Source organism: Sus scrofa, chromosome 14 (genome assembly GCF_000003025.6).
Source record: "Sus scrofa isolate TJ Tabasco breed Duroc chromosome 14, Sscrofa11.1, whole genome shotgun sequence".
Classification (NCBI taxonomy): domain Eukaryota; kingdom Metazoa; phylum Chordata; class Mammalia; order Artiodactyla; family Suidae; genus Sus; species Sus scrofa.
This window is the reverse complement of record NC_010456.5, coordinates 38,060,918-38,086,489: the sequence shown is the minus strand read 5'-3', so window position 1 is coordinate 38,086,489 and position 25,572 is coordinate 38,060,918. Positions and strand designations below refer to the sequence as shown.

At 47.6% G+C, this 25,572-nt stretch overlaps 1 protein-coding gene across 1 annotated transcript in view; it reads right to left on the bottom strand.

Moving 5' to 3' along the window:
- Positions 1–4,448, bottom strand: part of RBM19 (RNA binding motif protein 19) — a 120,507-nt gene extending 116,059 nt beyond the window's left edge. Inside the window, exons 1-2 of the mRNA XM_005670677.3 lie at positions 4,272–4,448; positions 726–908 (exon numbers count right to left, since the gene is read on the bottom strand). Coding sequence (XP_005670734.1) covers positions 726–908; positions 4,272–4,307 — 219 coding nt within the window. The 5' untranslated portion in view covers positions 4,308–4,448. The remainder of the gene's footprint in view (positions 1–725; positions 909–4,271) is intronic.

Sequence of the window (25,572 nt, the reverse complement as noted above, 5' to 3'; positions counted from 1 at the left end):
AGAGAGGAATTAATATTTTGATAATGATCTTTCTGTGTGGCTCTCTGTACACACATTACATGCATACAGATTGGGGATGATCCTGTATAAATGGGATCTCATACGTACTTGTCCAATGTCTGTTTTTTCCCTCTCAATAAAGTGTTATAGATATTTTACCAAGACATTAAATGCAGTAAATGCACATGAGTGACACGGGTGGGACTTCCTCCTTCAGGAAGCTTTCCTGACTTCCCCTGGGCCAGGGGAAGGGCCTTCTCCAACAGTCCCTGATGCTTCACCATCACAGCACTGGTTTTGCGGAAGGAAACCAGCCTGTTCACCTGCTGGTCCCCGTCTACCTACAGGCTGCTGGCTCCATGAGGACAGAGGCTGGGGTACTACATTTCTTCTAAATCCCCAGCATCCAGTGGATGCTCACTGAGCACTTGCTGATTGGATGCGTGGATGGATAACGTGCCTGTGGCTCTCCTTCTGGGATTAGCCGCATGGGCTTCACCTGTGAGCTTCTGAGATATGCAAATTCTTGGGCCCCGCCCCCAACCCCAAGGGATTGGGCCCAGGAAACTGTTTATGCAAACACTGCAGGGGACTCACAAGCACAGTGAGGAAGACCAAGGGCTAAGGGTCTGGAAGGGAACAGGCTTTGGACTCCAGTGGGGAGTGAAAAGAGCAAGGGGGCCACTTTTGACAGGCAGGCGGGGGCGAGATGCGCCTGGACTCACCGTGATCCTGGACGTGTCAATGAAACTCTTATTAAAATGGTTCAGTGCCGTTTGGGCCTCTTCCTCAGACTTGAAGCCGATGAAGCCGAACTTTCGGAACTTGCCATCTTTGGTGAACTTGAGGCTGCAGTCTGTCAGCGTGCCAAAGGCGGTGAACAGCTGCCGGAAACGCTCCTCCTTCATCTAGGGCAGAAGGGGGACGATGAGGGAGGAACCAGGGAGTCCCCAGAGCCAAGGGGGACAAAACAGGCTGGGAACCAGAGGCTGCGGGGTTCCCTGGAGAAGACTTTGGATGGGGCAGTGGCAGGGCATGCTTTGCAGCTGCACCTGGTTCCAGCTCTGGCTCAAACACTTACTCATTGTGTGGCCTTGAGCAAGTCCCTTACCCACTTCATCCATGAGGAGATCAAGACTCAGAACAGCTGCAATGAAACCTTCCTACCCTATGGGCTGCAGGGAAGCTAAGGAGACTTTTACACAAGGAGCCCAGCACTGTGGCCGCTACACAGCAAACACCTAATAAATGCTTGTTGGAATAAACATGTGAATTAAGGAACACAGTAAAGCACTCAAGTGTCTGCTAACTGTGGAGACAGACTAATGGAACAAAGATGTTCACGTCCTAATCTCTGAGACACCTGTGAAGGTGTGACCTCACATAGCAAAAGGAATTATCCTGGGATTATCTGGATGGATCCAAGGTAATCACAAGGGTCCTTAGAGGAGGGAGGCAGGAGGGGTCAGAATTGGAAAAGGCGATGAGATGATGGAAGCAGAAAGAGACTGGAAGATTTAGGATGTGGGTAGCAGCCAAGGAGTACAGGCATCCTCTAGAAGCTGAAAAGGGCAAGGAAACAGATTCTCCCCTAGAGACTCCAAAGGAACACAGCCCTGTTGCCATAATGATTTGAAGATTTCTGACCTCCCAAACTGTGGCATAAACTGATATTAAGTCACCAAGCTTGTGGTAATGTGTTGCAGTAGGGATAGATAACTAATACAGTAATGTTATTATTTGGTCAAGGAGCCCCACACTAGTCAAACTGGCTACTGGCTTCCCACCACCCTCACTCCAGCCAGCCACCCTCACAACTCAGCCAAGTTTTCTAAGCAGATTCAGAAGGGTGTGTGTGTGGGGGGGGGGGGGTGGCGGCGTGGAGGGGAGGGGACACTCACAGCCCCACAAACAGATGAAACAAGACCTGAAATCAAAGAAGCTAGAGGTCTTGGTAGCCCAGGAAAAAAGTAAGAGACATTTTCTGAGGCAGGTTCTTTAAATAACTTTGATCTCATTAAAATCTCATGACCACTATGACTTCGGAATTTTTACCTGCCTTTTATTCAGGATAAAAAGAAGCTCAGAGAGGGTAAATGATCTGTCCAAGGTCTGTGGCTCAACTCAGATACATAAAAGGCAATGAATTCATCTTCCCATCACCTGGCAGAGACCACATTCAAGTCTGACCCATCATTCCTCCGACAAAAACCTTTGGGGACTTTTAACACCAAAGGCTCAAGAATAAACATCTAAGGAAAAACAGGCTGTTCTTCACGATCTGGTCCTGACCCACCTCTTGTGCCTCTTGATGAATTCCTTGCAGCCTTCTCTGCTTCTCATCTCTGAGGTTTTACTACTGTTGTCTCCTCTGGGTGAAATTTCCCCAGACAGGCCCTGGTTAACTCCTCCCCCAGGAAGTCGTTCTTAGATTCCCCAGGTGGGTCAGGTAACCAACCCCTCTGTGCTTACACAGCACCAGTTTGCACTTCAATCCCTGTACCTATGCCAGAATGATCTGGTGTGCCTGGTCCATTAGACTCCAAGGGCCATAAAAATGGGGACCAAGCTCTATCCACCTCTGTTTACAATGTCAGCAATGTACAGAGGACTCACTGCCAAATATTTATCTGATGGGACAGAGTAAAGACAAATGCATACAGTCATGCTAAGACAGACACGATGGTGTAGTGGTAAAGACTGCAAATTCTAGAACCAGCCTGCTCAGTTCAATCCCTGCTCTATGTGTGACCTCAGACAAATCACTTTACCTTGCTGTACCCCGGTTTCTTCACCTTTAAAGTGGGCATCATAGTAATGGAATCTTTCTCATTGGTTTATGGTAAAGTTTAAATAAATTACTTTACCTAATAGTGTCTGGCGCACAGTAAGTTCTCAAAGCATCAGGTGCTACTACTATGGTTTTTATTCATTCACTCATCACACGAGCAATGTTGAGAGACAAAGCCACACTGAGAAACACAATGAGATGCTAGTTGGGGGGAGGAGAATGAGTAGCCATGCTAAAATCCTCCTCCATCAGAGGAGGAAGGCACCAAGAGACACTGTCTGAGGCCAAAGGAGGGATCGATGATAGATATTTTTAAAGTATACTATTTAGGGTAAATGATGGAAGAATGAGAAACAAATAACATAGACTGGAAGGAAGGCACAGATGATGTAGGTTTCTTATCTTTCATAGTGGGGGTCAGCAGACAGTCATTGGGATAAATAAGCCAAGAAATCAAGGTTAAGAGGTCACTCTTTGGACACTGAGTGATGCCTATGAGGAGTACTAAAAACAAGCCATAAAGATGGTTATTCCTGGAGGGAGATGGAGGATGGGATGGAAAAAAAGACATTGTTTCTTGTTTTACACCACTGAACTTAAAAAATCCCTTGACAGTTTCCACCAGAGGTGGAAAAAAGGTAGAGTTAAAAAACACAACAATTAAACAAAAATGGCTTTATGTTCTTACTCTAAGGAGTACAGAAGATCTCTCAAGCCAACCAAATAGGAGTTTCATTATGGGAATGACCTTACTGGCAACACCAGTGGGTGAGTGTAGGGGCTCTCCCTTCAAGTTCTAGTGAAATAGAAACGGATGATCCACTCAGGTACACTGCATCTAATCATCTACCGCCACACATTCATCTAGTTTTTCATTCATTTATTCAGCATGTTTTTACTGCATGCCTACCATGTGCTCAGTTCTGTGCTTGACTCTAAGGAAACAGAGATAAGTATGGCTGGGTCACCCCTCCTCACTTACTGGACAAGTAGTCGCAAGCTCTTCACACCCAGTTTTCTTAAACTCTCCCTACCTGTCCTAAAGGCGGGAGTGGGAACTGGAACGCAGGTCGTCAGCCTATTGCTCCCCATTTTCCTCCCCGAAACTGTTCGCAGGGGAAGAGGAAAAAAGATAGTGTCTGACCCAGTCACGAGTCAACAAAAAAAAGTGATGCAAAAAGAGGGTTGTGGGAGCACGGCATTTGACACAACGTAGGGATTGGCATCTCCCGGGGAAGGAGGTGTCCGACTGGGGTCAGGAAACAACGTGCTAGTTGTGAAATTTTAAGCAGACGCTATCCCTCTCTCCCGTCTGTCAAATGGGGATCTGCCAAGAATCCTGACCCTTTTGGGTTCTGAATCATCCCGGAATCCTGCCTCAGAGCGTAATCCCCTAATTCTCCCCCAACTACCTCCCTCCCAACCCCCAGCTCCTCGCTGGTCCCAATTTCAGATTCCCAAGTCCAAGCTCTGTACTCACCCCATTCGGGAGGTTCTTCACGATTAGTCGGGACATGGCGCACGCTCTCCCAGTATTTTGATTCCAGCGCGAATGGATACCGACTCCCACAACAACTCTCACGCTACAACTGTGGGCGCCGCCATCTTTGGCTAGCCGGAACAAAATCACGTGCTCCAGGCGCGGCCGTCCCCTACTTCCCCGGAAGTAGGCGTGGCCAAAGAGTGTACCCAAGGAAGTCACACCCTCCAAGGGGCGGGCCTGAGCGTTTGCATTCTGCGCAGGTGCAGGGGAGACCAAATCCGTGGCGAAGTCGCGAGGAGGACGCTTATTCCCAACGCCGGCAGAATCAGACTGGAAATCGTTTGGTTAGACGGAAAATCATTTCAGCCTTCAACTTTATTTTATTTTATTGTTGAGTCCTAAAACGGCCATGCGAATGGAGGCAGAATTGGGGAATCTTGCTCTTTCAGAGATGGGGCTCAGAAAGGCTGCTAGGCACCAGGAATCAGTTACTGAACATCACCTATAAGTTTTAGCATGTGCTGCAAGGAAATAAACATCCCATTTTGCAGGCGAGGAAACTGGGAGCCAGGCAAGTAAGGCGGCTTGCTCAAAGTCATATAGCTATTAAATATTAAGTGGTATTAAGTGATAGGCTCAAAGAGCACTTGCTGTTTCAGTAAACAAAGAATAATGGTCTTTAAAGCCATCAGCTTCCCCCTCAGGTACACCCTGAGGGGAATTCAGGATGGAAAAAGATGGGATATTGACCCTAGAGAAAGCACATATCCAAGCAATGATTCCAATGAGCCCAGACTCTTGCATCTTCCTGTACATGGAAAAGCGCTGAAATCAACTTGAGAGTCTATTTTTTGAGTAGCAGTAATCTTTTGATGTTGAACTGATGGGATGGAGTAGGCACAGGTAGTTGTAGAAGTCCCAATAAAGGATCATAGATAGAGAGGGAAACCTGGGGGACTTTGAGAGATCACTGTAAGTTAATAATTGCTCAAGAAATCCATCAGAACAAGGCAGGCTTGCTTGACTAGCGCAAGTACGAGAATTGCTTCAGGTCATTGGGTGGGGGATGGGTTGAGGCCTGCATTCAGATTCTGACCCAGTGCAGGAATTTGAGGACCGCCTACACCTTACCAGATTCTAAGGAGGAGCTATAGCTCTGAGAAAGAGGACGAGGTGGTCTTTTCCCACCCCCAACTCCCCTTGGATGATAAAACTGTAGCCCACCAAGTTGGGGGGTGCGGGTGGAGGTGCAGAGCCTTCTTGCCTGCCCGCTTGCATCTCTCAAAAGAGTCCTATCTTAAATCTATTTCTTGCCTATCACTGTCTTTCGCTGAATTCCTTCTGCTCGGAGGCACGAAGAACCTGAACCTCAGTGGGTCCAGACACCAGGTGAGTGATTCTAATTTAAAACCATAGGTTTAAGTCCCAATCTTGCTTTAGGCTGGGTTCGAGTCCCAGCACGTGGGTTCAAGTCCCAATCTGGCTAGATTCAGGCCGGTAGTGCTCAGTTTCAGAACTACCTTCTTTGTTTCAGCAAAACCTCCTATCTATCCCAGCTCCCCACTTTACCTGTTGGGAACAGTCCTTCAGAGCTATCTGAGCTGTATCCTCCTGGGTGTAAGCCCTCAGAGACTTAGTGGCTTAAAAATAACAGAAATGTGTTCCCTCATGTTTCTTGAGGAGAGAAATCCAAGATCAAGGTGTGAGCAGAGCCGAGCTGCCCCTGAGTCTCTTGGGGAAGATCCTTTCTCCTATGTCCCAGCTTCTGGTGGCTCCAGGGGAACCATGGCTTGGGGCTGCATCGCTGCAATGGCTACCTCTGCCTTTGCATGGACTTCTCTCTGGTGTCTGAATCAAATCTGCCTCCCTTTCTTTTCTTTCGATAGCATGGCTGCTATTGGATTTAGGGCCCATCTTAAACCCAGGATGGTCTCATCTCAAGATCCTTAATTTTTTTTTTTTCCTTTTTATGGCTGCACCTAGGGCATATGAAAGTTCCCAGGCAAGGGGTCAAATTGGAGCTATATCTACTGGCCTACACCACATCCACAGCAATACCACAGCTTCGACCTGTGCTGTAGCTCTCGGCAACGCTGGATCATTAACCCACTGAGCGAAGCCAGTGGTCGAACCTGCATCCTCATAGACACTATGTCAGCTTCTTTTTGTGGACTTAAAAAAATACACAAACTGGGAGTTCCTGTTGTGGCTCAGTGGTTAATGAATCCGACTAGGAACCATGAGGTTGTGGGTTCGATTCCTGTTCTTGCTCAGTGGGTTAAGGATCTGGCATTGCCGTGAGCTGTGGGGTAGGTCTCAGACGTGGCTCGGATCTGCCGTTGCTGTGGCTGTGGTGAAGGCCGGCAGCTACAGCTCAGATTAGACCCTGGGCACCTCCATATGCTGCAGGTGTGGCCCTAAAAGGACAAAAGACAAAAAATTAAAAAAAAAAATCTTCTCCTAAAAATATCTGTCTGAAGACCTGTTCTGCCAGTTTTCCTGGCGCACAGAGTGCCTCACTCCTGATCTCCACCCTGAGCTCTGCTCAGGAGTTGCTGTGGGTCGGCAGCTGCAGTGACTCATTATTCAGTCCATGTAGAGGCTGATGCAAGTGATGACAAGTGCCAGTTTCCAGTTCACATTTTTTTTTAATTCAATGAGTCTTATTGTAGATTTTAAATTTTTTTCACTTTTTAAATTTTTTATTTTAAGGGAGAATTGCGACGATTTTTAATTTTTATGTATGTATTTTGCTTTTTAGGGCCACACCCGCAGCATTTGGAAGTTCCCAGGCTAGGGGTCAAATCAGAGCTACAACTGCCCGCCTATGTCACAGCCATAGCATAGCAACACGGGATCTGAAGGTCAGGTTTCACCCTCTCCGCAGTAGGCTGTCTGTTCAAAGGCAACACACAGACCCATGTAAAAACGTATTCCCCAGCCTAGAGGAGGTGATAAGGGTTGGACACTGTGTTTCCAACTCACTCATTTATCCAACAGATATTTATTGATATGTAGGCAAGTGCTCTTTAGTTAAATGACAATTAAGGGGTTGTTTTCTGCATATTGCAATCCTGCTCTGGATGGGCTGGAGGGGCTTTATGAGGCAGCTCTGAGATACTGGCCTTTTATGAGAGGGCAAGTGTGGGTTGCCCAGCAAGTCCTGGTTTTGTGTACTTTTATATTATTATTTTCATGAACTGCCTTGATTAAAATTTGCAACTAGATGTAGCCTTCCCTTAAAAAATTCACAAATCAGAAGGTCTTTCAAAGATATTAAAAGAAAATGGAATGCTCTAGGCCAATTGCCCCTCCCGGATCTGGGCCAGGAAAATATGGTCACCACATGTCAGGAAAGGAGGAACAGCTCCTGGGCTGTAGATCCCCGTGCATTTAATAAGCAGCCACGTTGTAACATTATTATTAGTCTTCCTGCTCTCCTTCCTGTTTTGTCTCCCACCTCCTTTCCTCTTCCAGCAAATATAATACAGAGGCACCAGGACCCCGCCAGGCTGGCCTCTCTGATGACACCTGGGAATTTACAGGGAAAAAAAAAAAAAAAAAGCAGGTAGGAGTTCCCGTTGTGGCTCAGTGGGTTAAGAATCCGACCAGTATCCATGAGGATGCAGGTTTAACTCCTGGCTTCATTCAGTGGGTTAAGGATCCAGTGTTGCTGCAAGCTATGGTGTAGGTTGCAGATGCACTTCGTATCTGGCTGTTGCTGTGGCTGTGGTGTAGACTGGCAGCTGCAGCTCCCATTCAACCCCTAGTTCGGGAAATTCCATATGTCACAGGTGCGGCCCTAAAAGGCAAAAAAAAAAAAAAAAAGGAGGGGTGAAGGAGGTCAGTATTTACAGGTGTGGAATAATTGCCAAGGCATATTATAAAGGGCAAAAGGCATGTACAGGAGGATGTTCCCTTTGGGGGAGAAAAAAAAGGGACCCTCTATGCAGTCCTGCTTCATACCGGGCAGCAAACTCTGTCCTGGACCCAATCTGGTTTTTGTAATGGCTTCAGAGCTAAGAAGTGTTTTCACATTTTTAAGTGGTTGAAAAAAAATCAAAAGAAAAATCGTGTCATGTGACTCATGAAAGATGATATGAAATTCAAATTTCCATGTCCATCCGTAAAATTTTATCAGAACCAAGCCACCGACTGGTGTTCCCAGGTGCCTTGTCTGTGGCTGCTTTTGTGTTGCAACAGCAGAGGTGGATGTGACCAAGGCCATATGCCCACAAAACTGAACCTATTTACTGTCTGGTTCTTTACCGAAAAAGTTGGCTGATCCCGCGCTTGGCTATCTCTGGGGGAAGCAGTGAGAAATTGGTAACAGTGACGGCGTCTGGGAAGCAGAAAAAGATGGCTGGGGAAAGTGGGGTAATTGCTGCTGGCAGTGTGTTTCATCTATTAAAAAGAAATCTAACTCATCTACCAAAAGCAATATTGAGAAAGAAGCTGGGCATCCCTAGGGGCCCATGGGTTGGGGCTTGAGATATTTTAGGTAGAAAGGCATTTTTGGTGTCAATTACTTGACATTTATTCGTGTATTTATTTATCTATTTATTTTTGGCTGCACCCAGAGCATTCAGAAGTTCCCAGGCAAGGGATCAGACCTGCCTCACAGCATTGACCTGACACAGAAGTGACAACCCCAGGTCCTTAACCTGCTGAACCACCAGGGAACTCCCCATTGGCTCTGAATGCACCCTCCACTTCCCTCAGTCATTTGTCACTACGGATATTTCCCTTGTCCGCATTTTAAATTCCTGTTGCCTGGAGAAGAAAGCCTCACGAGGTAGGGGCTGCATGGACCTCTTCTCTGGTGGATGATGGGAAGGGCTATCCAGCTCCCTTTCCTTGCAGGACTGTTTGTAGACCTCTCCTCAGCTGCAGAAGGCTGCCACTCCGCGCGTTCCTGCACTTCCCTGGTCCAGTAACTGCTTGATGTTGGGGGGTTATAGAAGCCCAGCCTCCTTGTCTGACCAAGGGCAACCCTGAAGTCTCAGCCCATCTACAGAATTCTCTGGAAGGTCCCTGCAGCTCAGCCTGACTTCTCTTTCTTCCAATGCCTGCCTGCTTCTTTCCCTTCCCTTCCCTCCCCGGTTGCTCCCCGGAGCTCAAGGTCAGGACTCTTGCCAACGCCCATCATGTCCATTCCTCCCCGCACCACTCTTTCTGATTGGCTTAGAGGCTTTTTAGTCCCCTGATTTTTGCGCTGCATGTTTGGAAAGCCTTCCTGCAGTTCTAGATATCGGCCAGCAGGTGGAGGGAGAGGATCACATATAAACGGGTTCAGCGCAGGGGGAGGAAAGGGAAAATCCTTGTGAACCTGGACGCAGAGTGGGAAGTTTCAACGATACTGCGCTCTGGCCTGCAGGACCGCCACATGTAGGACCTGAAACTGTAGGGAGCCCTTAGAGAGGAGTCTCAGGGTTTCAGAAGCAAGCTCTCGGGGTGTAAGGGCCGAGGGCGTGTGGAATGATTGACATCATCCTTGGCAGGATCTTAGACATCTTCCCAGAAGCAGTGTGTGCATATGTAAGCATATGTGTGTGTGTGTTTGATATATTTTTACACAAGGGGTAACCTAATTAAAAGTGGATACATTTATAAGGCCATCACCACCATACTTGGTATAGTAAAAATAAAAACATGCAGGATGATCTTTAAGTAAAAAACATTATTGTCCTATTGTGGGACTCCGCTAATGGACAGTCTTTGCTCTGGGGCCCCCTAGTGGCCGGGGCGAGGCTTTCTCAGAGCTGGGCTGCATTCTGATGCCCTTTCTCCCCAGTCCTCCTCCTTTTCCTCTCTCCTTTTGGACGTGTCAGTCCTGTGTCCTGATATGAAGGGTATCCCTGCCTCCTCCTGCTCTTTCTCTTTTATCCTTCATATGCATTTCTTCAGTGAATCTCTTGGCTGGCTCATTCTGTCTTGGCATCTGCTTCCTGTTGGACCAAAGCTGACATAAGCAATGGCCACAATCTGGATGGAACTTCAGCTGTACGAATTGACATTCCATCCTGAGATGTGACCTTCTGTGGGAGAATGTGGTCTCCACCATCCTGCTCGCAGCAGGGAGGGCGCTAGGGGAACTAACTCCCCCACCCCACATCACCTCTTGTCTTCAGATCTCCTGCTGGTGCCTCCTACTGGCCAAACTCTACCAGAAACTAGAGCATGGGGGAGCTTGCTGTATGCTCCATAGAGAACCACAAAGGCCAGTCTCCCAGATCCACAGAGGCTATCCAGCTCCCTATCTTGGGGTCAACCTCAATTTTATTGCATGTGCCCCCCCCTTCCCAATCAGCCCTAATTCCCAAACATAAGTACTTCACATAGACTTGACTGAAAGTTTATGGGAAGATAGAGAAGTTATGTTAGACACCATTCATTAGAATTTCCATTTTCTCATCATCTCTTCTATCATTTGGGTCTCTTCTCTCACTCCTCCAAGCCCAGCAACAAAATCTAGACCAGGCTTAGAACACCTTGCAAGTTAGCCAGATAACACCTGGGTGCTTCATTGCATCTCATGACCAGTATGGTCATGGTATGTCCACTCTTGGTGGCCCTTGGGAGGCTCCAACTTTCAGTATCTGTCATCTGTAGGCAGGGGGTGACCTTGGCATCCCTCTTACTTTTTCCAGCACCATTTTCCTCTGTAGATTTTGAATGAGGCTTTCTCTTTCAATCCTGTCCTATTCACTCTCTGTCTTTTTGGGATTCCCCAGTTTCTGGTCCAGCAAGAGCTCCTACATCTTCTAACTAGGTGTGAAGGCAGGGGAAGGCTGTGGTGTTTTGAAACTGTGGATGGAAAAGGCAGTGTGATTATCATTGAAGAGGTAGGCGGTTGCCCTGGAGAGGATGTTTTGGAATGGATGGCCTAAGGCAAGTGACTTTTAATCCTTCTACATTCTTATTTCTCATCTGTAGAATGAAGACATCAGCACTTACCTCATGGGTTTGTTGGGAAGATCAAATGGATAAATACATAAAAGCACTTGGTCTAAAGATAGGACTCACTAGGGGTCATATGCTATTACAATGAGTAATAGTGTTTTGGTTGTTGCTGCTGATTTTGTTTCTCTTAGAAACCAAACTCTAAGGTCTTGGGTTTGGAAAAGGAATTGAAGATCTCACTACCCACCAGTAGGAAGAAAAAAATTGAATGATCCATTTGCAGGTCATCCTTGTGTCAGGAACTAGAGGAGAACTAGCAGTGGGAAGTAGGTGGGAAGAAAACTGTCACACTGAATGGGAAGCAGGGGAAGGTGGTGAGAGCTTAGCTATCTTCATGGCATCCTCAGGAGGGTAACAAAATAAGGCTTTGGAGCAACCCCCAAAGGAGATTTTAAATGATGTCTTGGGATCATAGTGCAAAGCTAGGCCAATGAGTGGAGGGGGTAAGAGTGAGGGTGGAGAGAGCTATAAGGCTTTTCTCAACAAGGGAACTTGGTTTCCTCTCTGGTGTATGGCAGAGGACCCACCCTCCAAGCTCAGTAAAGGGCATATGCCTCCTTAGCTAAAGACTACATATCCCAGGCTCCCTTGCTGCTAGGTATGGCCATGTGACTAGCACTGGCCACTGAGAGGTGAAGAGAAGTCAGGTATGCACCTTCTAGGTTGGGTGATAATGGGAAAAAAAGTGTCCCCCCCCCTGCCCCCACATCCCTTCCATCTGGTCAGAAAGCAGACATGAAGGCAGGAGCTGGGGAAGCCATTATGAAGCAGGAGACAGAGGCTGCATGTGTTGAAAATGAAAGTTGTAATAATGAAATAAAGAAGTTGCTATTGCAGCTCCAGCTACCATATTTACATTCCAGATGGAAAGGGGGACCGAAGAGGGAAGAGCAAAAGTCCTGGTCAACAAGCAAAAGTCGGATACTTTTAAAGGTCTTCCCAGGAATCTCTCCCAACAGCTTCTACCCACCTGCCATTAGCCAGAACTCAGGCACATGGCTCTCGCTGGCTACGAGGAATGCTGGGAAATGGAGTCTTATGGATGGAAATATTACCACCCCTGACAAACTCAGAGTCCTATGAATTCAGGAGATGAGAATGGGTGTTCAGTCTCTTCTGTACAAGGAGACCATGGAGGAGGCTGCCACAGTATTCCAGTGAGAGGTGGTGGGGGGCTGGAGAGGAGAGTGGTGGGGTCCTCTTAGTACCAGTTTCTGAGCCATCCGGGAAGACCTCCCTCAGCCTGCTGCTCTTGATGTCAGCAGGAGGGAACAGAGATAAAGTCAAATCCTCCTTGTTCTCTTGCCACCTGACATAGTCGCAATGAAATCCTCTACTCCATGAGACTGGGACATTCTCAGTGAGGCTGGGAAAACGAGGTGGCTTTCTCCACCCACCATGTAGAGGGCCACACCTGATGCCGTGTCTGAATCCCGGGGTGGGGGAAAACTTCCTACATTTCAGTTTGGGGAAACTGAGGAAACGTTAAGCTAAGTGACCCTGTGACCCCATCACACCATCTGTCCCCCGGGATTGCTTTCAGGCAGGGCTCTCCCCATGGGGTCTCAGAACCCACCCCAACTCTATGAGTTCTTTATCATCATCATCATTATCCTTTTCTGATAGGAATCTGCTCAGAAAGGTGGGGCAATGCCTGTGGTTGTACAGCATCACATGACGTTACAGAGGCAGATTGAGAAGATGATAGATTTATTGTGCACAACGTGCTGAGTACTGTTCTGAGCACTTAAAGTGTTGCCTGGGCTCATTTTCATATTAACCTTCCCTATAATGATTTCCACTTTACAGATGAAAAGATTGAGGCTCAAAAACGGGAGGCGACTATCCCAAAGTCACACAGACAGTAGTGGCGCCATGTAGCCCCTGACCCTGTGCTTTTCATTACAATGTTGTGCTGCCTTTCTGACATACAGAGCCAAAATATTTGCTCATTCAAACATTTGTTAAGTTTCTATCTTTTCTTTTTTTTTTGTCTTTTTTTTTTGCCATTTCTTGGGCCCCTCCTCTGACATATGGAGGTTCCCAGGCTAGGGGTCAAATCGGAGCTATAGCCACTTACCTATAACAGAGCCACAGCAATGCGGGATCCGAGCTGCATCTGCAACCTACACCACAGCTCACTGGCAACACCGGATCCTTAACCCACTGAGCAAGCCAGGGATCGAACCTGCAACCTCATGGTTCCTAGTCGGATTCGTTAACCACTGAGCCACGACAGGAACTCCAAGTTCCTATCTTGTCCAGGTGCTTTACACACATGATCTTATTTATTCCTGTGCCAACTACTGGCTTTAAGATGAAGAATTAAGCCCATTTTACAGATGAAGAAAGGGAGGCCAGGGAGTTCCTATCATGGCGCAGCAGAAACAAATCCGACTAGTATCAATGAGGATGTGGGTTTGATCCCTGGCTTCCCTCAGTGGGTTAAGGATCCAACGTTGGTGTGAGCTGATGTGGCTCAGAGCCTACATTGCTGTGGCTGTGGTGTAGGCCGGCAGCTGTGGCTCCGATTAGACCCCTAGCCTGGGAATCTCCATATGCCACAGGTGCAGTCCTAAAAAGCTAAAAAAAGAAAAGGAAGGAAAGAAAGGGATGCCCAGAGAGGTTGAGTGACTTCCCTACACTCATGTAGCTGGAAAGTGGCAGAGCCGATGTTGAACCCACATCTCTCTGACTTTGGAACTTGGGCTTTTGCTCTTGATTCTGCCTCCAGGACAGCAAGCTGGGGCAGGGCTTGGGGGATTAAGTGCCAAGCCCAGAGGGCATGAGAGAGGCAAGTCCAGCCTGCCTCCTTTCCAGACTCTGTCTGCCCCTGGGACCCTGCCTCACTCACACAGCTGCCAGGGATCAAAGTCCTCTCTGAGATGTATTTGCTGTGAGTTCTAAACAAACGGGTGTTAGCATGTAGCTAAGAGAAACATTGGGAGGACGCGGTGTATGAAAGCCGACTGGCCTTTAAAGTCCTGGTGACTGATCAGCATCCCCCCATACTTTGGTCTCATGCTCTTAGGGGGCAGGGATGGAGGGGTGGGGGGCTCCAGCTCTGGAATATCAAGGCAGAGCAGTGGACTACCCAGCTGGTCCCTCCCCAAGGCCCAATTCATCTCTCTTCCATCCTGGAGAAAACTCCCCTTGTAGCTGATAAGCCCATAAACCCAACACACACCAAATAATAATGAAAATTACCACTTATTGACTGATTATGTTAATCATGCTAAACACTCATGCATGTTAAGCTGAATCAGCAGGTATGTGTCTTTATTGACTCATTTTACAGACAAGGCTAAAAGCACAGATCTAGTGAGGCTAAATGCCACTTGGCACTCAGCAATATTGACTGGGCAAGACTTTGGGACCCAGTGCCTACCCTCCAGCTGTTCACATTCTTCAGAGGGCAACAGAGGGAGAAAGAGATCCCTTGAGATGCAGCGTGATGAGGGCAGAGGCAGGGCTAGGCAGAGAGGATGCTCAGGATGGGTAGACCAGTTGTTTCTCCCAGAAATAGTCCCTTCTGATTGAATCAAAATCAGTTTTGATGGGTTTTCATCTTAGCCTTGGTGGTTACATTCATTTTAAGATCTTATTTTTTATTGAAGTATAGTTGATTTATAATATTTCATGTGTACAGCAACGTGGTTCAGTTATACACATATGTATCTATTCTTTTTTTTAATCCATTACAAGTTATCCTAAGATACTGAATATAGTTCCCTATGCTATACAATAGGTCCCTGTTGTTTACCTATTTTATATATAGTAGTCTGTTATCTGTTAATCCAAAACTCCAAATTTATCCCTCCCCCTCTTCCCCTTTGGTAACCATAAGTTTGTTTTCTATGTCTGTGAGTCTATTTCTGGTTTGTAAATAAGTTCATTTGTATCATTTTTTAAGATTCCACATATAAGTGATATCATATGATATTTGTCTTTCTTTGTCTCACTTCACTTGGTATGATAATCTCTAGGTCCATCCATATTGCTGCAAATGGCATGAATTCATTCTTTTTTTATGGCCGAGTAATATTTCATTATATATATGTACCACATCTTCTTTATCCATTCATCTGTCAACAGATATGTAGGTTGTTTCCATGTCTTGGCTATTGTAAATAGTGCTGCTATGAACATGGGGGTGCATGTATCTTTTCAAGTTAGAGTTTTCTCCAGATAGATGCCCAGGAGTGGGATTGCAGGATCATAAGGTAATTCTGTTTTTAGGTTTTTTTGTTTTTGTTTTTGCCTTTTCTAGGGCTGCTCCCACAGCACATGAGGTTCCCAGGCTAGAGGTCTAATCGGAGCCACAGCTGCCAGCCTGCACCACAGCTCATGGCAAATGCTGGATCCTTAACCCACTGAGCAAGGCCAGGGATCGAACCGGCAACCTCATGGTTCCTAGTCAGATTGGTTAAACCACTGAGCCACGACGGGAACTCCTGTTTTTAGTTTTTTTAAGGAAGCTCCATACCATTTTCCACAGTGGCCGCACCAATTTACATTCCCACCCATTGTATAGGAGGGTTCCCTTTTCTCTGCAGCCTCTCCAGCATTTGCTATTTGTAGGTGCTGATGATGATGGCCACTCCGAGCGGTTGAGTAGACATTTTGGCTGACACTCTCTCGGAGGTTTCTACACGTGCTTGGAGGCCACAGAGGAGGCCCTTATGTCTCCAGGCTGGTTTGTGAAGATACATCTTGAGGGAGGATGAACAACCTGCATGTACAGGGCAGAGGTGTGGGAGGTTGTGGCCTTTGAGGGCCTGAAATGCTTGGTGGGCTGAGGTTGTAGAAGACCACAGAGGGGACCCTGAGAGATCACACTGGACACGTGGATGCAGGTCTGTAGTGGACCTTGACCTTGCTAGGGTGTTTAGACACCAAAGGGCTTTGAGCCACCACCTCAAGGTTTTGGGCAGGGAAGTGATGTGGTAGATCTAATTTCAACACCCTTGACCGTGCCCAGTTCTTAAGGCCATGTGAAGTCAAGCTGCTTGCACCAGGATGTGGTTCTTGACACAACAGTGACCTCCATACCGCGGCTCTTAGGTCTTAGCACATCTGGGGACTGGAGGCGGGTACAGCACCTATTGAGGATGAATGATTAGGGCGTGTGCTTGCGTTCGCCCTTCTATTCCCAAGGCTCATGCTTCTTATGATCTTTGGGCCTTGTCTGGGGAAAGAGCAAAATCAAGTGGCTGGGTTTTCCTAAACATATTTGAATGGAAAAACACGTGTTGTGGAGAATCGATGAGACAATTCCCTTAAAGGGCTCTGCACACACACGGCATACAGTAAGTGCTCAATAGAGGGAGCCATGATTCCCATCAACATTGTGTAGTTCACAGCTATATTCCCAGCAAGGCCGCCATCCATCTCGCAGTCAGGGCTGAGGTCAGGGCTGGGACTTTTGCTTAAAGCTTGTAGCATCAATAGAACAGGATTCAATTCATGTACTTTTCATTCTCAATAGAATGATTTCTTTCTGCTTCCATGAAACTGACATTTTCTTTCTCTCTCCCTCCCTTCCTTCCTTCCTTTTGTGTTTTAGGCATATGGAGTTTCCCCGGCTCCAGTCGGAGCTGTAGCCACCACCCTACACTATGCCAGAGCCACAGCAACGCGGGACCCCAGCCACACCTGCGACCTACACCACAGCTCCCGGCAACTCCAGATCCTTAACCCGATGATTGAGGCCAGGGATCAAATCCGCATCCTCATGGATACTAGTCGGGTTTGTTAACTGCTGAGCCATGATGGGAACTCCGGAATTTTCTTTCCTTATGTACCTGGAAGACACCCTGGTGGCTCTGAGGCCAGGCTTAGAGGACAGTGTGGAACTCTGACCCAGGCTAGGGTCACAGCAATTAAGTGGAGGCATTAAGAGCACAGAATTTGTTCTTATGTATTTCACATCCTGACTCATCACTGCCTATAGTGTGTGCTGTTTCACGATGGCACTCTGGAAAAAACAAAATCCTGTTCTGTTACATCTGCCAATGTCCACGGTGTAAATACTTCCACCAGCTGATTTCTACCAATGTCACTGGATGTGGCACTGGGAAGTGATACACAGTAGTGCCCCCACGACCTAAAATTTCCACCAGCCAGAAGGAGCTTTAGGCACAGAGATGGTAGCAAAATGTTGTAAAAACAATTAGGAAGTAGTGAGTTTGGAGTAATTGCCTTTGTTTTTTAACGTTTTATTTAATTGTAAGTTTATATGATTTAGGTGTTAAGAATGGCCAAGTTTGACAACTCACTCACAAAATTCTTGAAAAAGTGAACCATCAGCTCTCAAGAGTGGGCACATCCAGCTCTAGCACAGCTACTGTTGCTGGCCCTTCTGAGTGTTAGTTTCTGCAGCTGGTAAAACCAGAATGACACCACGTCCTGCAGGGGTTGTTGTGAGGGTTAGAGAAAAATGTATGCACGGGCCTGGGCACAGACTACACGCTTGAAAATGAGAGCGGCCATTATCTTAAGACTTTGTGGCCTTGGGGTTTCTGAGGGTGGGGTTACAAGGCCTTGCACAGCACGCATTTCTATTTCTCCCATGGGAGAACAGAAACTGGGCCAAGGAGGGAGATGGGATTTGCACCTGCCAGTCAGATAGTAGGTTTTGGAGGCTCCTTGTGTATTTCAGTTCATTTTTTTTTCCAGCCTTATATGTCTGTCTGTCCGTCTGTCTACCTGCCTACCTACTACCTGTCATTTATATAGTTACATCATCTTTTAGAAAATTGATATCCAAGTATCTACACTATTTTACATTTTGCTTAAATTTCAAAATTTGAGTACAAAATAGCATGCATTAATTCCGCCAAATAGAGATAAGCCAGTTTCTGGAATCCAGCAAACATGTAGGTACTATTGTTTAATAGTACCAAAGCTTAGGTACTATTACTTGAGCATATGCCCATACATTTTGCTGACTGGAAGGAAAGAAGATGAGAAGTAAAAAGGAATGTTTCCTCCCAGACCAGATAGGACCGCTGTGGATTTTCTGGTGTATGCTCCTCTGCTCTGTTCCTCTAACTGTATTAAAAAAAAAAAAAAATCAAAACTCACACGATTATCTTGTTTACCTGTTGTTTCATGTTCTGCTTTGTATTTAATTAATTGTAAACATAAAACGTAGCTCTCAACGATTCTGCGAGAATCGATGGAGGCAATGGGGCGAATAGTGTAACTGCTGGGAATTAACTGTCTTTAGAAAAGCTACTGGCGACCTCTGCATTCATTTCTGAGATTTTGCCTGTGAGTTCCTTTTGAGGTTCCAGCCCCTGAAACTGCGGTTTCTGCTTTTTCAAGGCTAAGCCCATCGCGTCTCTGTCCCCCGCATTAGCTTCTCTGCCCACCGTCGGAGGACCCCGGTCCTTCTGAGACCCGCAGTGACAGGGCCAGCGCCCCCCGCGCGGGTCTCCCATTGCCCCGCTTCGCCGGCTACGCGGCTCCATCGCTCACGTGTGCGTCCCTCCCACCCTCCTGCCTCTCGGCCAACGTGCGACTATAATCTTGTGCTCTGGGGAGGGTCCAGGCAACAGCTGCCTTTGATCAGCCCAACATCTGGGAGACTCGGCACTTCAAGAACGCTGACTGGTGATCAAAGATGGGAACGCTGTGACAGCCGAAGCCTTGGCAAGCACCCAGCCTGGCTAAATGCAGGGGTGGGGGAAGGGAAGGAAGGCCAGGGGCAGTTGGGGGCTGCGAGTGAGGGGCAACCCACTCAACTGAAGGGGCTTGGCGCTAAGGGTTGCTAGGAGCATGGGCTTTGCTTCTGCGACCTTGACTCTGGGCGTCTCAGTTTCCTCCTCTGCAAAATGGGGATGATAACGGGAGCACAAAAATCAGCTCAGGAATGCAAAGCACTTAGAACAGGGCCTGGCTTGAGTAAGGGCATAAATTTCGGTTGCTGTGCCTTAAGGTTCTTCTCACGCCTAGAGCCAGGCCTGGCAGGGAATGACAGAGTCTGCAGGTTCCTCAAAGTTTAGTGCCTGCTAATTTTTTTTTTTTTTTTTTTTTTTTTGTCTCTTTGCCTTTTCTAGGGCTGCTCCTGCAGCACATGGAGGTTCCCAGGCTAGGGATCTAATCGGACCTGTAGCCTCTGGCCTATGCCGGAGCCCCAGCAACGTGGGATCCAAGCCAAGTCTGCGACCCACGCCACAGCTCCCAGCAACGCTAGATCCTTAACCCACTGAGCAAGGCCAGGGATCGAACCTGCAACTTCATGGTTCCTAGTCGGATTCGTTAATCACTGAGCCACGACGGGAACTCCAGTGCCTGCTAATTTGTAATGATCTAGTTGGAGCCTCATTTTTCCCCATCGGTAAAATGGAGAGCCACAAGGCACTGGAATTCAGTAAGGATTCTTTCTTTCCACTTGATCCATGGAGAAACTGAGGTCTTGAGATGGGAAGTCAGACAACCAAGAACCAGCCCTGTGTACCCACCTGGGAACTGGCCCTAATTGGATGGTCTGGCTTTGGCTCGGTGGGCCCAAGGCGTAGTCACTGGTTTTCTTGCTCAAGCCAAGAATTCTTCCACTTTCTCCAACAGGCAGGCTGTGTTCAATAACATTACTATGAACAGCAGCAGGTAACTTTATTGTATTTTGTTTTATTTTATTTATCTTATTTTGTTTTAGGCTTTTGACTTCTTATTAAAGTATAACAGATACATGGGGGAATGCGCATTTCAGCACACCGAATGATCCCAAACCAAACACACCCATGGAACCAGCAGCCGCCAGATGGAGAAGCAGAACGTTCCCAGCTGCCCCTCCCCCACCCCTGAAACTCCCTCGCGTGCCCTTCCGGTCACTACCCTCTCCATGGAAACTGCTTAAATTGTTTTTATTTATTGCATGCTCACCAGGAACTAGGAGAGACAGGAAACCGCCTGACAGGCATTGGCCTCACATAAACCTTGTAAGAACATGCTGAGACCAGCCTATTCAGATCCCTATTTTATAGATGAGAAAACAGAGGCACGGAGAGTGTCCAAGGAGCTCGCCCAAGGTCACAGCTTGGTCAGTGTTGGGCTCTTGCTGTTGTAGGGATGATGCTCTTGGAGGTGGGTCTGTAGAGAGAGCGTTTTTTAATTCTTGGAGGAGAGGAGGTTAAGGAAACAACACACAATAGTTGTGGAATAGGCATCAAGAGCTGTTCAGTGGCCCTGGGGCCTTTGGAGCTCCTGGTAAGCCAGTGACATGCCCTCAGGGACTGGGTGTCCTCCCTGGACCTCCCCCTCCCAATTCTCTCCTCCAAGAGCTTCATCAGTTCCTAAAGGGACATGCAGATGGCCCAGGGAAAAGTCCATTCCCCTTTCCCTGTAGTCTTGATCTCAGAGAGACAGCAGTGAGCGACGACTTGAAGTGAGATCTTAATCCTCTGCTCAGGAATTGTACCAGGGCAGCTTGGATGAAAACCAGGAATCCTAGTCACTAGACCACCTAGAGGCCAAAAGCAGAATTGCCCTGATTCTTGCCCCCTGTTGAAAGCAAGAATGTTTCAAGGAGGCAAAGCGTGTAAAAACAGGTAGAAAGTTTATTGTTAGAATCACAGTGCAGCGTGTGGGAGAGCACACCAAGAAGTAGTCAATTTATTTAAGTAAGAAGCAAAGAAGTAATACACACCCAAAGGAGGAGTGCAGGTGCAGGCGTCCCCTTGAGTGAGGAACGTGCCAGAGAGGCAATGTAATTCACTTATGTAGGGCAGTTCTTCCAGGTCTTTGTCTTCCTTTGGCCAGTTATCTTGATTTATTTTTCACACCTGAGGACACAGGACCCTCCCCTGATCTACATGGGTATCTTTTGGCCAAGATGGATTCTAAAGCAAAGCATAGGGGGAGGGTTCTCTAGACTTATTATGGCCTGGCACCCCCTCCCTTTCTGACCCACTGGGGTCTCTCTGCATGTGGTTGGGGTCTCCCAGACCTTGAAGACGGAGGAGTAAGTGACCTCTTTGTTCTTCTGTCCAAGCAGGGCTCAGCCCCTCTTTTGATCCTGTCGTTACCATTGTTTAACAAGGTCACCAAAGACAAGTACCAGTTATTTGCCTTGTGCCGATTGTTATTTCTATCCTAAAGTATAGGTAGGTGGCTGGTTGTAAATATTTGTCCCAGAGCCCACCTATCTCCTGCCTTAGGAAGGATAAGTAAGAGGCTAGTTGCAAATGTCTATCCTGGAGCTCATTTTACCTCCTGTCTCAATCTTAGACTGCATAATCTCTTAGCCTGTGTCTGAAAGCAGAGCTTGAGGCAAGGGTTCATGTGCAGGCATTTGACTTGGGAAATGAACCCAAGGGAACAGGAAGGAGGGACAGGGAAGGAAGGAAAGCCAGGCATGTGTTACTTACTGATTTGGCTATGGCTAGGCAACTGGTGAATATTCTGTAGCACCTAGGAAGTCTCATGAAATGCATCTCAGAGCGAGCCAGAAAGGAGAAAAGCCTTTTTCCACTGGCTCCCATTTTCCATGCCACACCTGCAGTATATGGAAATTCCCAGGCTAAGGGTCAAATAGAAGCTGTAGCCACTGGCCTATGCCAGAGCCACAGCAGTGCTGGATCTGAGCTGCATCTGCTTATGGCAACACCAGATCCTTAACCCACTGAGCAAGACCAGGGATTGAACGTGCATCTTCACAGAGACAACACTGGGTTTTTAACCCTTTGAGCCACAATAGGAACTCTGAACTTTTCTCTTTAGATGTGTTTTGGGTCATGGGCCACCTGAATCACCAAACAAAACCACAGATCCCCTCTACAAAAAGCTCAGATGCCCATAGAATTTTGGAAACAACTTTTGGAAGTTTTCAAGCATCTCCACCCCAAACCCATTCATTCCTTAAGAGACATTCTGGAGATGTTTAACTGCTCAGAGAGGAAGGACAATTTCAGGCAGACTTGAAGAAGCATCTCTGAACTGATTAAGTCAAGTGGATTTGATATACAGATGTTCTTTGTATGAACCACCTTTGTAGGAACATAAATCATGAGAAGGGAGAGAAGCCTGAAAACTTTCATGACAGGAGGAGCGTAAGTGGCAAAAACGGTGGGACGGGATTTCAGCTGGCCCTTGAGTCTGGCTCCCAGGGGGGCTCGCCAATGCCGGTCCATCTCTGCTGACCCTTGGGAAAGTGGGACATGTAAACAGGATCTGGCACTTGCAGACTTACATTTTAACCAGAATGCCCAGGTTTCCAGCATATTTGCATCATTCATGCTCCATCCAGATCCTCCCCCAACATTTTTTTTTTTTTTTTTTTTAGCGTATCTATACAAACATCCTCTGGCTTCTGTGAACTTTTGCTCCTTGCAGCTGCACCTGTATCTGTCTTTGGAGGTCTGCTCCCAGGCTACTGGCAGTTCTGCCTGAAAACCTAGGGGGATCAGGTGCCAGGAGATAGACTACACCCGAGGCATCACCCTCAGCTGATGACCAACTGGACCGGGAGTATGAATGCTCAGCTTATTTGCCTTGATGAGTTGAGACGAGCTCCCCACAGGATCAGGCTGTTCTGAGGCTTTGTTGAAACCTCACCCTGGCTTGGCTTTGTCCCTGTCCCCCTTCTGCTCCCCTCCGCCATCACCCTCTGCTTCCTCCTGGAGCAAGTCCTTAATAAATCTCTTGCAGAAGACTCTAGGTTTCTGCTTCTGTGAGCCTAACATAAGCAGGGCAGTTTAGTCCATTCTGAGCATCCCAAATATCTTCTCAAATATCCTGGTCTCTTCTCAGCCTGAAGCAAATTGTGCTTAAGAGATGTGAGGTATTATTATGAGAGACTTACCAGGGAAAACTTCCTTCAGTTTTTAAGGTGATCAAGGCCAGTGATCTTGAACCAACACTTAATTCTAAAAGCACCCAACCCTGGCGGTTTAGAGGAGAGTGACCTGCAGGGGGCAGGAGTGGAGGCAAGGAGGCAGGGAGCAGGCTGTGTGGTCATCCCTGTTAAGAGATGCTGGTGGCTTCAACTCTGCCAGTGGCCATAGAAAGAAGGGCAAGAACTTCAAGAGTTACTGTGGCAGAGAGGTGACACTGGAGGGAGTGAAGCCCACCAGATACTCTATCTCGGTTAGGATCTCCAGAGGCAGAGTCTGGGGCAGGGGTTCAGGGGCGCTCGATTGGTGGCTGGAGGCCTCAGGGGTAGGGAGGGGGAGTGAGGCAAACAGGATGCGGCAGGGGCAGGGGCCCAGCCTTGGTGTGGGCTCAGGTGAAGTCCCACCTCAGCCGGACCCTCGGGGGACACTAGAGCATAACTTGCATTGCAGTGACTGGCTGCCCTTAGTGACAGGGGGGTGGGGTGGGGGGGTGAAGTGGGGGGGAGCAGGTGATCGTGGTGGTGGGGGCGGTGTAGACGTCTAGAGTGAGGTGGTTTGACTCAGTGCTGGTCAGTTTTGCAGGGAAGGTTGAGTGGTTGTAAGGCCCTGAAGCACTTGGAGCAGCTCAGGGGTGGGTGCCCCAGGGATTAAGGGGATGCAGTTGGGGCTTTGGCTGCATCTATCACATGTATGGGATGTAAAAAGGCTCTGCGTGGTGACCAGCAAGTCCAAAGGGGTGAGAGACTAATTTTTGCAATTGAATTGCCAATATCCTTAAAAAGGTCTGGGTGACCTAAGAGGGGTGTGTGTGTATGTGTGTTTGGGATGGCTAAACAGTCCCTTTTCTTTTCCCGTGACAGAAGGGTTTCCCAGGATGTGGAACTTTCAGTGCTACACCCAGGAGAGTCCCAGGCAATAGTCACCCTATTAGTGGAAGGTGAGTAATCATCTAATACCTAGGATCCTAATGGAATAAGCTTTACTTGCAGATTGCATGCAGGTGACACACCTTTACAAAAATCTATGGCTATTATTTATGTGGTGAGAAACAGGTCACTGGGAAGCATTATCCAGACATGACCTAATTTTCCTCCCAATGGTATCAGAAGATGGTAGTTGGGTGGTGGAGGAGTTGAGCCCCAGTGTTGCAGATGGGAGGTATTTACCAAGTCCTGAGTTCACCTGTGGCCAAGTCACATGGCCCATGAATGAAAGGGCCCTTCCTCCTGAATCTGGCCTTTTTTTTTTTTTTTTTTTTTTTTCTTTTTAAGGCTGCACCTGCGGCACATGGAGGTTCCCAGGCTAGGGATTGAATCTGAGCTGCAGCTGCTGCCCTACGCCACAGCCGCAGCAATGCCAGATCCTTAACTCACTGATTGAGGCCAGAGATTGAACCTGTATCCTCATGGATGCTATGTCGGGTTTTTAACCCACTGAGCCACAACGGGAGCTCCTGAACCTTCTTTCTAACTGCTATCTGGAAATTGGAGGGATCTTGGCATCCACATTTCCCACATCTACCATCTTTTCCTCCAGAATCTCTCCCTTTCTCAAAAGAGAGACTGACCTACTTAGATCCTAAAGGTTTTGTTTCTGCTCCACCAATAGCTCTGGCCCCTGGGGGCCTGCTTGGAATTGGCTCCTCCTCCTACAGGGATGAAAGATGCGAATGCCTGGCTTGTGAAATGACCATCTTCCAGCCCCACCCCCCCCACCCCACCCCCCCGCTTCCTGGCTTTGCCAAGACACACAGTCTCCTCCTTTTCTCCAAGCCTAGTGCCCAGCTGTCTGAGAGAGAATGAGCCACTGTGAGTGCTGCAGGGCAGCCCTGCCTGGGGTGGTCCACTGGCATCTCTGAGAGTGTGACCTCCTCTGCCCTGGGACTCTGCTAACTCCGGCCACCAATGGCCTGACTACCCCCCCCCGCCCCCGCCGCCCGCTCCAGGCTCCCGGGTGCCTCCTGCCCAGGAAAGGCCACACCACCTCCCCCTCTGGTCAGAGGTCTGTGTTTTTTTGGAAGCATCTGATGACAATTTTCAAAAACATTATTTGACTTTTCCAAAAAGAGCCTGTAAAACAATCTTATAGCCAAAGGAAACGCATCTTGGTTAAGGACCACCTGTGCACAGGCAAGCAATGAAGAGGTTTTTTCCCCCTTCTGCCTTGTGTTTTAAGAAAGTTGACAGCAACCTGGTTTCCTGTTCTCAACTTTACGGAAGTGTTTTTTTTTTTTTTTCTTTTAAATGAAGTATAGTTGATTTACAATGTTGTGGTAGTTTCAGGTATACAGCGAAGTGATTCAGTTATACAAGTATACATATATAAATCTATTCGTTTTCAGATTCTTTTCCATTATAGGTTATTAGAAGATATGGTATAGTTCCCTGTGCTATACAATTGGCCCTTGTTGGTTGCTATTTTGTATATAATAGTGTGGATCTGTTAATCCCAAACTTATCCCTTCCCTCCCTTTCCCGTTTGGTAACCATGAGTTTGTC